At 45.0% G+C, this 12,138-nt stretch overlaps 1 protein-coding gene across 1 annotated transcript in view; it reads left to right on the forward strand.

Annotated features, from left to right (window-relative positions):
- Window positions 1-12,138, forward strand: part of LOC112230310 (regulatory-associated protein of mTOR) — a 242,324-nt gene that overhangs the window by 100,318 nt on the left and 129,868 nt on the right. The window contains 1 exon segment of the mRNA XM_042310765.1: window positions 2,164-2,223. Within this exon segment, the coding sequence (XP_042166699.1) occupies window positions 2,164-2,223 (60 nt within the window).

The raw sequence follows: 12,138 nt of genomic DNA on the forward strand, positions 1-12,138 counted from the left end.
GATTATGATTTTTTTTTTGTTGTAATAATGACAATTACAACAATACTGAATGAACACTTATTTTAACTTAATATAATACATCAATAAAATCAATTTAGCCTCAAATAAATAATGAAACATGTTCAATTTGGTTTAAATAATGCAAAAACAAAGTGTTGGAGAAGAAAGTAAAAGTGCAATATGTGCTACGTAAGTAAGCTAACGTTTCAGTTCCTTGCTCAGAACATGAGAACACATGAAAGCTGGTGGTTCCTTTTAACATGAGTGTTCAATATTCCCAGGTAAGAAGTTTTAGGTTGTAGTTATTATAGGAATTATAGGACTTTCTCCCTCTATACCATTTGTATTTCATTAACCTTTGACTATTGGATGTTCTTATAGGCACTTTAGTATTGCCAGTGTAACAGTATAGCTTCCGTCCCTCTCCTCGCTCCTCCCTGGGCTCGAACCAGCAACACATCGACAACAGCCACCATCGAAGCAGCGTTACCCATGCAGAGCAAGGGGAACAACCACTCCAAGTCTCAGAGCGAGTGATGTTTGAAACGCTGTTAGCGCACCTCGCTAACTAGCTAGCCATTTCACTTCGGTCACACCTGCCAAATCCCGGGAGTTGATAGGCTTGAAGTCATGAACAGCACAATGCTTGAAGCACAGCGACGGGCTACTGGCAAAACGCACGAAAGTGCCGTTTGAATGAATGCTTACGAGCCTGCTGGTGTAACGGATGTGAAACGGCTAGCTTAGTTAGCGGTGCGCTCTAAATAGCGTTTCAATCGGTGACGTCACTTGCTCTGAGACCTTGAAGTAGTGGTTCCCCTTGCTCTGCAAGGGCCGCAGCTTTTGTGGAGCGATGGGTAACGATGCTTCGAGGGGTGACTGTTGTTGATGTGTGCAGAGGGTCCCTGGTTCGCACCCGGGTATGGGCGAGGGGACGGTCTAAAGCTATACTGTTACACTGGTGCCTACCACCGCTCAGTCAGACTGCTCTATCAAATCATAGACTTAATTATAACATAACACACAGAAATACGAGCCTTAGGTCATTAATATGGTTGAATCTGGAAAGTATCATCTCGAAAACAAGACGTTTATTCTTTCAGTGAAATACAGAACCGTTCTGTATTTTATCTAATGGGTGGCATCCATTATTCTAAATATTCCTGTTACATTGCACAACCTTCAATGTTATGTCATAATTACGTAAAATTCTGGCAAATTAGGCGGCCCAAACTGTTGCATATACACTGACTCTGCGTGCAATGAACGCAAGAGAAGTGACACAATTTCACCTGGTTAATATTGCCTGCTAACCTGGATTTCTTTTAGCTAAATATGCAGGTTTAAAAATATATACTACTGTGAATTGATTTTAAGAAAGGCATTGATGTTTATGGTTAGGTACACATTGGAGCAACGACAGTCCTTTTTCACAAATACGCACCGCATCGATTATATGCAACGCAGGACAAGCTAGATAAACTAGTAATATCAACCATGTGTAGTTAACTAGTGATTATGATTGATTGTTTTTTATAAGATAAGTTTAATGCTAGCTAGCAACTTACCTTGGCTTACTGCATTCGCGTAACAGGTAGGCTCCTCGTGGAGTGCAATGTAATCAGGTGGTTAGAGCGTTGGACTAGTTAACTAAGGTTGCAAGATTGAATCCCCCGAGCTGACGAGGTGAAAATCTGTCGTTCTGCCCCCGAACGAGGCAGTTAACCCACCGTTCCTAGGCCGTCATTGAAAATAAGAATGTGTTCTTAACTGACTTGCCTAGTTAAATAAAGATTGTCCAAAAATACTGATTTCCGATTGTTCTGAAAACTTGAAATCGGCCATTCTGATTAATCGGTCGACCTCTAGTCTAAATAGACCTGGATATACCCTGCATGTATCCCTTTGTGACCTGACCCTCACCTAAACCTCTAGTTCAAAGACCTTATGCTATGCAATTGAAAGTTACTTGTTGTTTCTGTGCTATCAAACTTCTTTTCACTGTGAAAACAAAAACGTTTGTGGTTGACACGGCAATGCTTCCATGCAAATGTTCAGCGCTTTACAGATGAATTAAGACCTGAAGCATTTTTTTTTTTATATAGCACTTTTGTTTGCTTTCTTGCTGCCCTGATTGGACTGGATCTCTGTTTGTGCCCCCAGGTTTTGCATGCAGAAAAGTGCCAAGCTGGTACCAGGAGTGACATTGGACCTCATTGAGAAGTAAGTACCGCTGTGGCAACTCTCCCGCTTTCATTTCTGCTTCCTTTACTTTATATTGCTATTCTTCTTTTGTTCTTTCAGCGAGTAGTGTAGTTTGGACCAATTTTTTAAAGCACTTTTTCTTTTGTAAAGATCTGTTTTTTTATTTATTTTAATGGATGGATTTGAGTATATTCTTGTTGTGAGTGATACAAATGTGCCAGATAAAAGGACGTACGGATGCAATTCCACTCGTTTTGAGAACATCGAAGGCAACTTGCAGCACCTGGAGCTCTTTCTCTATCCCAACTATACAGAGAGCGGACGTTCACACGCCGACATAACAGTTAAACAAGAGCCGGCGAGACAAACTTTTCACTACTTCAGATTTGGCGAGTCTTTGTCTGACTCAGGCGCACGTTCTCGCTTTCCCTCCAAACACACATGCTGGCGTGTAAACGCGAGCATGACTTTCCCTGCAGCTAATTGTGTGACTCAGTCAGCACATGGCCATGATTCCCTCGGTGTGCTCAGTGTTAACCAGGCCAGAATGGACACACACACACAATCTAGTCCTCCTCTAGAGGTTAATTAGTGTGTTTGGCTTAGGGCTAGTAGAGGCTGAGGGTGTCATGGTGCAGACTCACTGAACGTGTGTGTGTGTGTGTGTGTGTGTTAGGGGCTCACAGTTCATCTAGTAGAACTCTTTTCCCAGTGTGATGCTGACAGTCACGTTTCACTCCTCTCTCTGCCCCTCGCCAGATAGTCACGTTTCCCTCCTCTCTCTGCCTAGTCTACACCTCTCCAACACTGGAAGTGTGTTTAGGATTGGCTCCAAACTCCAGAGTTGCCTCTCCTGTGCCCCATAACTCAGGCACCTCAGGTGAACCGCAGCCCGTTCCTCTTTCAAACAATCCCCTGTTTTGAAGGAGAGGATACAAGAAGTGTTTCTCTCTCGTCAGGTGGATAAGGTACTCCCTTCCTTCTCTCTTGTTCACTGTATGGCTCTCTCTCTCTCTCTCCCTTTGGCATCATGTCTAACTCTCTCGCTCTCTTCCCAACTTCTCTGTAGCTCTCTCGCTCTTTTCTCCTCTTCTGCTCTCTCTCTCTCTCCCTCCCTTTGGCATCATGTCTAACTCTCTCGCTCTCTTCCCACCTTCTCTGTAGCTCTCTCTCTCTTTTCTCCTCTTCCTTCTCGCTCACTCTCTCTGACGTGTGGAGATGCCCCTGTGGAGGTTAAAAGCTGGTTGAGAAATAACCAGAGAGAGAGCCTTTCAACTAACAATCAGAGATCTCTCTTACTTTGCTTCTCTCGCTCTCTCTCCTCTCTCGCTCTCTCTCCTTTTATTCACCATATCAGTACATCATGGGCCGGTTTTGACAGCTTTGACACCTCTCCCTCCTTACATGTCTCACTGGACTGGAGCGAGGGCTGCGGCGAGAACACATCTAAAGGCACGTCAGGAGGCTCATACGAGCGTCAGTCTTATCGTAGGTTTGTGTCGGAGATTGAGGTCGTGCTGGGAAAACGCTCCCCTCTAAAACACTAGGAAGGTAGCTCTGTCGGCATTCCGACTTGACCCAGATGCAGACCCTGAAGAAATCAAAATGCAGGTCGCGTTTGAGAGCTTTTTGAGTTTGAGTATGTTTTTGGAGTCCTCGTCTCAAGTGAATGTGTAGTGTATTCCGTAGTGTACTCGTTCAGTATCACCTCGTTCAGAGTTGGACACCATCCGACCCAGTGTAATCAGTCCGTGCTGGGAAAGGCTTCCCTTCCGAGTGTGTATTTTCTAAGTGACGACGTGCGTCTGACCCAGATGCAGACCAAAAAGAAATCAATGCGAGTGGTATTTCAGAGCTTTGCAGATGTTTTAAGTGGTGAACTAGTTCAAAATCGGACTTCACCCCCAAAAGGTACTGGAGTCCAGTGCAGAGCAACAGAAGCGCTAATTCATCATAGCCTGTAGCCGTTCCTCTCTTAAGAATCACCCAACACCATACCATGTGTGGTTGCCAATGTGCTGCAATGGCAAAAACACCCCTTTCAGAGAGACAGATTGTTTTAGACCGGTTGCTCTGTCTTCTGACGGGCCTGTTCTGTTGGGTCCATAGCAGAGTTCACACCTTGTCACAACACTCGTTTAAAGGACCTTCTCATTTACCTCTGTCTGGAACTTTAAACACGGCTGGTTTTGGTGGCAGTCTCTAAAATGTTTACTGGTCACTCAAAAAACAAACCAAAAAGTGATATCTGAACGCTGTAACGTTGCATCCCCCTGAACAGGCCCCAGGTGTATTAGTGCGGAGTTGGATCAGAACCCTGAACACACCCTGTGTGGTTCTCCAGGACCGGGGTTTTAGACAGCTCTAATAAGGAGCGTTGCTGAAGCATTAGCTTCCCGAAGGCTGAGCTGTGTCAGTGTGTGTTTCAGTGCTGGGCCCCAGGACATGGTGACATTTACCTCCCAGCTGAGTTTGTGACTCAGTCAGCACATGGCCATGACTACCTCCATGTGTTCAGTGTTAACCGGCCATAATGGACACACACACACACACACACACACACACACACTTTCTGCTCAGAAGGCCAAAATGTTACATATCAACAGCCGACCCCCATTACTTAAGCCTAAGTCACTGCAAAGAACTTAAACCAACTAATAATTATTTACTTCTCCTCTCCCTCCTACACACACACACACACACACACACACACACACACACACACACACACACACACACACACACACACACACACACACCCTATATACACACTTATTGCAAAAGGATCTTAGATAAGAGATTGAGTCACGATTCTAAACCATGTCAGTTATCGTGACTAATACTTCACTCAGATGCAATGTAATGTTTGTTGTTTGTTTCCCATCTTTTGACTTCACTCCTACAACAGCCAAGCTGCCTCCTGATCAGGGATGATCCTTTCTTTTCAGGAAACACCGGGTGCTCGTCTAGCCCCCTGCTGGGTCTCTTTAGGGGTCTCTAAGTAGGGCAGGGCTGTTCTCATCATGCCTAGTCACTTGGCTTATGTGTCGTTATTTGACGTGACTTAGTCACCTGAGAGACTTGGGAACTCAGCAGTGACACTGGCACACTCTACCTTTAGGAAAACAATAGTAACAAGTCGATTCAAATGAGTGAAAATGGAAAACATCTATGCTGTAGCTGCTATGACAGGTAACAATTAGGGTTGGAAATGGATGTTATACTTTGACCAGGATATCCATTAATTCCTTCCTTACCTCTGTGTCCCCTTGAACAAAGAGAAAAACCAATTGACCTCTACTTTTCTGGTACACAGGTTGTCCCATCCGGGATGCTAAATGTTTCCTCTTTGGTGCTTCACGATGTTGCCAATCACTGTTGGCAGGAACACCCAGTACTCAGTGCTTTTACTCCACAGGGCCACCAGCCGTTCATCTAAACGGTAATGGGATGTTGTAGGTTGTATCGTTTGTCCTTCACAGGTCTCTCCTCTAGCCAAACAAGCTTTGGAAATGTGTTAGTAAATAATACTGGTAGGGTAGGTTTTACGGAATTATTGACAATCAATTGTTTACCTCAAGCAGGAACCCTGAGAAAACATGTCTTCACATGTCGCTGCTCACCACATGTCGCCCCCAGTCTCTCGGAGTCCAGGTTATGGCAGAACCATGTGGTCTTCCTTTTCCTCCGTTCTAATGCATTTAGCAGAGTGAGTGAGTGTGTGTTGTCAGTACTGACTGCGCATGTGTGTTAGGCCAGATGAATGGGGGCAGTGGGTGAGCTCTTGTGGGGTTTAGCAGGTCTGAATAGGAAAGAGAAATGGTCTCTCTTTGATGCTCTGACACACTGCTCTTTCACATGAGCGATGCCTTGTTGGTTCAGTGCAGCTCCTCAGCGTCCTCTCTGGGCACTGTGTGTGTGAGCTTTCTTTAGTGTGTGTGTGTGTGTCAGGATATGGGGTAAGCCATTCGTTCCACTCAGTCTATTTCCCCCTTCCTCCTTGTACTCCACTGAGGGGGTCATAAAGCGTCATGGGGGGCCGGCGGCCCAGTCAACACATCACCATCAACACAGCCAGGCCTCTATTGATCTACACTATACACACTGGGGCTGTCAGGAGTCATCATTAGACCACACACACCACATGCTGTACATTGTTTTACACTTGTTCATTTAGCAGACGCTCTTATCCAGAGCGTTTTAGGGTTAAGGTGACTTGCTCAAGGGCAAATTGATGCATTTTTCACCTAGTCGGCTCAGGGTTTCGAAGCAGCATCTTTTCGGTTCCTGGTCCAATGCTCTTATCCGCTAGGCTACCTGTCGACACGCACACGGACGGACAGAGCAGGAGATCAATGCGGTGACCCAAGGGGGAGCTCCTTATTTGGCATCAACAGGAAGTCCCATCTGAGGACCAAGTTCTGACCGACTAGTGCCATCAGGGGACTAACTAGTGTGACTGAGCAGGAGATCAATGTGGGGACCCAAGAGGAAACTCCTTATTTGGCATCAACGGGAAGTCCCATCTGAGGACCAAGTTCCGACCGACTTGTGCCATCAGGGGACTGACTAGTGTAGGCTATTATTTAGGGCACAAGGGGAAGATGGATTCTAATCTAGATAACTGGCAAAGTTTGTATTGGTAGAACCGCCTGGCCTTTCAGCCTATCAGTACCCGCTAGAGAACGTTGCCGGGCATCCTCTTTTGCTGTATTCCTAAACAAAGTCACCAGCGCATGAACAATTGTAAAGGACGAATTGCATAAATAAATATCTGTGGGAATATACACTGCTCAAAAAAATAAAGGGAACACTAAAATAACACATGCTAGATCTGAATTAATGAAATATTCTTATTAAATACTTTTTTCTTTACATAGTTGAATGTGCTGACAACAAAAATCACACAAATTATCAATGGAAATCAAATTTATCAACCCATGGAGGTCTGGATTTGGAGTGACACTCAAAATTAAAGTGGAAAACCACACTACAGACTGATCCAACTTTGATGTAATGTCCTTAAAACAAGTCAAAATGAGGCTCAGTAGTGTGTGTGGCCTCCACGTGCCTGTATGACCTCCCTACAACGCCTGGGCATGCTCCTGATGAGGTGGAGGATGGTCTCCTGAGGGATCTCCTCCCAGACCTGGACTAAAGCATCCGCCAACTCCTGGACAGTCTGTGGTGCAACGTGGCGTTGGTGGATGGAGCGAGACATGATGTCCCAGATGTGCTCAATTGGATTCAGGTCTGGGGAACGGGCGGGCCAGTCCATAGCATCAATGCCTTCCTCTTGCAGGAACTGCTGACACACTCCAGCCACATGAGGTCTAGCATTGTCTTGCATTAGGAGGAACCCAGGGCCAACCGCACCAGCATATGGTCTCACAAGGGGTCTGAGGATCTCATCTCGGTACCTAATAGCAGTCAGGCTACCTCTGGCGAGCACATGGAGGGCTGTGCGGCCCCCCAAAGAAATGCCACCCTACACCATGACTGATCCACCGCCAAACCGGTCATGCTGGAGGATGTTGCAGGCAGCAGAACGTTCTCCACCTGAGTCTCCAGACTCTGTCACTTGCTCAGTGTGAACCTGCTTTCATCTGTGAAGAGCACAGGGCGCCAGTGGCGAATTTGCCAATCTTGGTGTTCTCTGGCAAATGCCAAACTTCCTGCACAGTGTTGGGCTGTAAGCACAACCCCCACCTGTGGACGTCGGGCCCTCATACCACCCTCATGGAGTCTGTTTCTGACCGTTTGAGTAGACACATGCACATTTGTGGCCTGCTGGATGTAATTTTGCAGGGCTCCTCCACGTCTCCTGATGTATTGGCCTGTCTCCTGGTAGCGCCTCCATGCTCTGGACACTATGTTGACAGACACAGCAAACCTTCTTGCCACAGCTCGCATTGATGTGTCATCCTGGATGAGCTGCACTACCTGAGCCACTTGTGTGGGTTGTAGACTCCATCTCATGCTACCACTAGAGTGAAAGCACCGCCAACATTCAAAAGTCACCAAAACATCAGCCAGGAAGCATAGGAACTGAGAAGTGGTCTGTGGTCTGTGGTCACCACCTGCAGAACCACTCCTTTATTGGGGGTGTCTTGCTAATTGCCTATAATTTCCACCTGTTGTCTATTCCATTTGCACAACAGCATGTGAAATTTATTGTCAATCAGTGTTGCTTCGTAAGTGGACAGTTTGATTTCACAGAAGTGTGATTGACTTGGAGTTACATTGTGTTGTTTAAGTGTTCCCTTTATTTTTTTGAGCAGTGTATATTCATGACAGGATACAATCAACAAATGACTGTTTTTATATCAGACACATCTCTTCCCCCCTTTTTTTTTTAATGCTTTGGGTCCACAGTCAGCGCACAGCTTTGGGGCTTTGTGTGAGCAAGCCCCACAAACAAATCGGTTGCACTGCACAGTTTTCATGGGCCTGGCTTCAGTTTGTAAAAGTCTCCCCTGTACCTATCAGACCAAAAGGACTCCACATCATGCTCTTTCCGCCATACGCCCCGCGGACATACAAGAGTTCAATAAATGTTTAGAGTTCAGCCATAGACATGTCCCACCTACTGTTTCCTTTTCTATGCACATGAGCAACAGTACCATCTCTGATGTGCTGCAACATCTGCATGTCACAAACTCCTCCCTCTTTTCAACCCAAACCGTGTCGTCCATTGTGAACTACACGCTGTGTGTTGTACTCTCTCTAATTTGACTGTCACCGAGGGGAAATGATATAACCGTTTACAGCCTTTCATAATAAAATAGACTGCCCACAATTCGTCATCAAAGTTATAATATAGTTCTAAATTCAATCATCCTCTTCACCCTCATCATTCAGATCAATTAAATTCAATCACCCTCATCAACCAGTTCATTGAAGTCACCATTATCAGTTTATACCTGGTTTCTATTGCCCATTCATCCATTGACGACAGAATAGCATATTTGAACTGTATTATGCTACTGGTTTTTGCGTAGTAGGCAGAGCAATGCTGCCGCGTGAGTGGTCATGTGCTGAATTCATGGACAGCAGGGATGTTCTTGGGAAAAGTGACATTTTGGAAATAGAGCTGCACCTCTTGAATAGCGAGTTATTTGACCACGGTAAGTGTAAGAGAAACTGCAGAATATGCTCTTTCTGATACTATTTAGAAATGAAAATGTTTTACCCGCATGTGACTCTGAAGGAGGATATGATGAAGTGATCCTCCTTTCCCTGCGTCTGTAAATGCACGTACAGTTTGACAACTGATATTGTCACTCATCGGATTATTGTCAATTTAATCTTGTCTGTAGTCTAACTCTCTTAATCTGTGTGCAATTAGTTTGGGTGTAGTTTAGGTGTGGTTTCCATGGGCCGGATCTGCAGGCCGACTGGCATCGCAAGGATCTGTTTTACATTGTTCTGAAGGCCGACTGGCATCGCAAGGATCTGTTTTGCATTGTTCTGAAGGCCGACTGGCATCGTAAGGATCTGTTTTGCATTGTTCTGAAGGCCGACTGGCATCACAAGGATCTGTTTTGCATTGTTCTGAAGGCCGACTGGCATCGTAAGGATCTGTTTTGCATTGTTCTGAAGGCCGACTGGCATCGGGATCTGTTTTGCATTGTTCTGAAGGCCGACTGGCATCGTAAGGATCTGTTTTGCATTGTTCTGAAGGGCCGACTGGCATCGTAAGGATCTGTTTTGCATTGTTCTGAAGGCCGACTGGCATCGTAAGGATCTGTTTTGCATTGTTCTGAAAGCCGACTGCATCACAAGGATCTGTTTTGCATTGTTCTGAAGGCCGACTGGCATCGTAAGGATCTGTTTTGCATTGTTCTGAAGGCCGACTGGCATCGTAAGGATCTGTTTTGCATTGTTCTGAAGGCCGACTGGCATCGTAAGGATCTGTTTTGCATTGTTCTGAAGGCCGACTGGCATCGTAAGGATCTGTTTTGCATTGTTCTGAAGGCCGACTGGCATCGTAAGGATCTGTTTTGCATTGTTCTGAAGGCCGACTGGCATCGTAAGGATCTGTTTTGCATTGTTCTGAAGGCCGACTGCATCACACAGAATGTTTTCTGTTTCCCTTCCAACACATTCAACTAGTAATAGTTACACTAAATGATAATCCTGTGGCTGCTTCTTTTTACAAAGTAGAACGTAACAGAGAATGGTAATCAAGGCGTGCGGTCCAATGATTAACATGACCGCCAACGCTGATAGGCACAACACACACTCAGTACACAGAATCATTCCACTATCGTTCAAAATGAATTCAACCTCTTCACCCTCGTCATTCAGTTAGGCCTCATTTTAAATTTGATTGTGAAGTAACTCGCACAATTATTGCCCATTCCTTCCGTTTGTCATTCATTCAGTGGGCTGGCATCGTTTGCTTCGCCGGACAGAGTCCAGGATATGTTTTACATTATTCTAAAGGCCTACCAGCTTGTTTCAGTCTCCATTACAGGAAATGTGATTAGTAATAGAGTTATAGTAAATAAAACAGTCCCACAACAGCCTATTTTGACAAAGTACAACTTAAAAGAGAAAGGTATCAACCCCCAAGGCGTGCGGTCAAATGATTTGCTGCTGATAAATGGGCATAACACACACTCTTCATCCCACTATTGTCTTTCTAAACTAAATCAACCTCTTCACCCTCCTTATCATTAGTTAGGCCTCATTTGAATTCAATTGTGAAGTAAGGTGCAGGGTTATCCCCCATTTGTCTTTCATTCAGTGGGGAGAGAGTTGCATTAGCACCTGGCTGGGTACCAACATCCTGTCTTGACGGGTTAAGTTGGGAAGAGTGGTGGAAACAAACAGGAAAAAAGGCTCTAAGTATTTTTCTGTTTGTGATTTCAAATTCTGACAAATGAGCTAATGAGGCAGTGTAAAATACAAATATTTAGGAAAAGTTGGAAGGAACAGGACAACTTTTATTGTGTGCTGATTTTTTCCCCCCTCAAATGTATTTTCAAAATCAAACGTCAGTGGCCGTTGTCCTACAGTCGTTCTAGTGTTAACCCCCTCGCTCCTTTCTCCCTCTCTCCTTCCAGTCCATTAGCCATTAGTCTCTCTCCCTTTAGTTCAGTACTACACTCTCTGCTAGCTAATCTTTAGCCTTCTCTCTCTCGTGCTCTCTCTCTCTCTCTCTCTCTCTCTCTCTCTCTCTCCCTCAATTCAATTCAATTCAAGGGGCTTTATTGGCATGGGAAACATATGTTTACATTGCCAAAGCACGTGAGGTAGATCATATACAAGTGAAATAAACAATAAAAATTAACTCTCGCGCTCTCTCTCTCTCTCGTGCTCTCTCTCTCTCGTGCTCTCTCTCTCTCGTGCTCTCTCTCTGGTTCAGTAGCCTTTAGTCTTAGCCTCCTCTCCCTCCACTTCTAGCCTCACTGACTGCTCATTATACGACAGGGAGCTGGGAGAGGGGCTGAGGTGATTTTCCTGTGTCGCCGTGTTGATTACCATGGTGCCGGGCGCCGCGGATACCGCTCCCGTCTGGGACAAGCAATCCCCACGCTCATTTCCATGGCAATCTCAGGTTTGGAATACTGAGTGATCCGAGACAGGATAGGCTAGTGCTAAAGGAGAGGTTTCCTATTAGGTCTTTGTGGAGGACTTTGATTCAGAGGAAGATGGTGTATGTCTGAGGGAGAGTCCCAAATTGCACCCTATTCTCTATGAAGTAAGGCTATAGCGATTAGAACTTTGAGGTCGTTTCGATTGTTAAAAAATAATCACGGTTTTTGGTTTCAATGTATTTATTTATTTAGACATGAAATTCCGGGTTGAATGCTGTTTCACATAATACAACAATGAACAAGTCCCATGGTGACTGCCCATTACTGTTTATCACTTATTAACTGTTTTTTCACTTTACTTTAACAAAATTAGATTTATTTAACTTTA

The sequence above is a fragment of the Oncorhynchus tshawytscha genome, linkage group LG32, assembly GCF_018296145.1.
Source record: "Oncorhynchus tshawytscha isolate Ot180627B linkage group LG32, Otsh_v2.0, whole genome shotgun sequence".
Taxonomy (NCBI): Eukaryota; Metazoa; Chordata; class Actinopteri; order Salmoniformes; family Salmonidae; genus Oncorhynchus; species Oncorhynchus tshawytscha.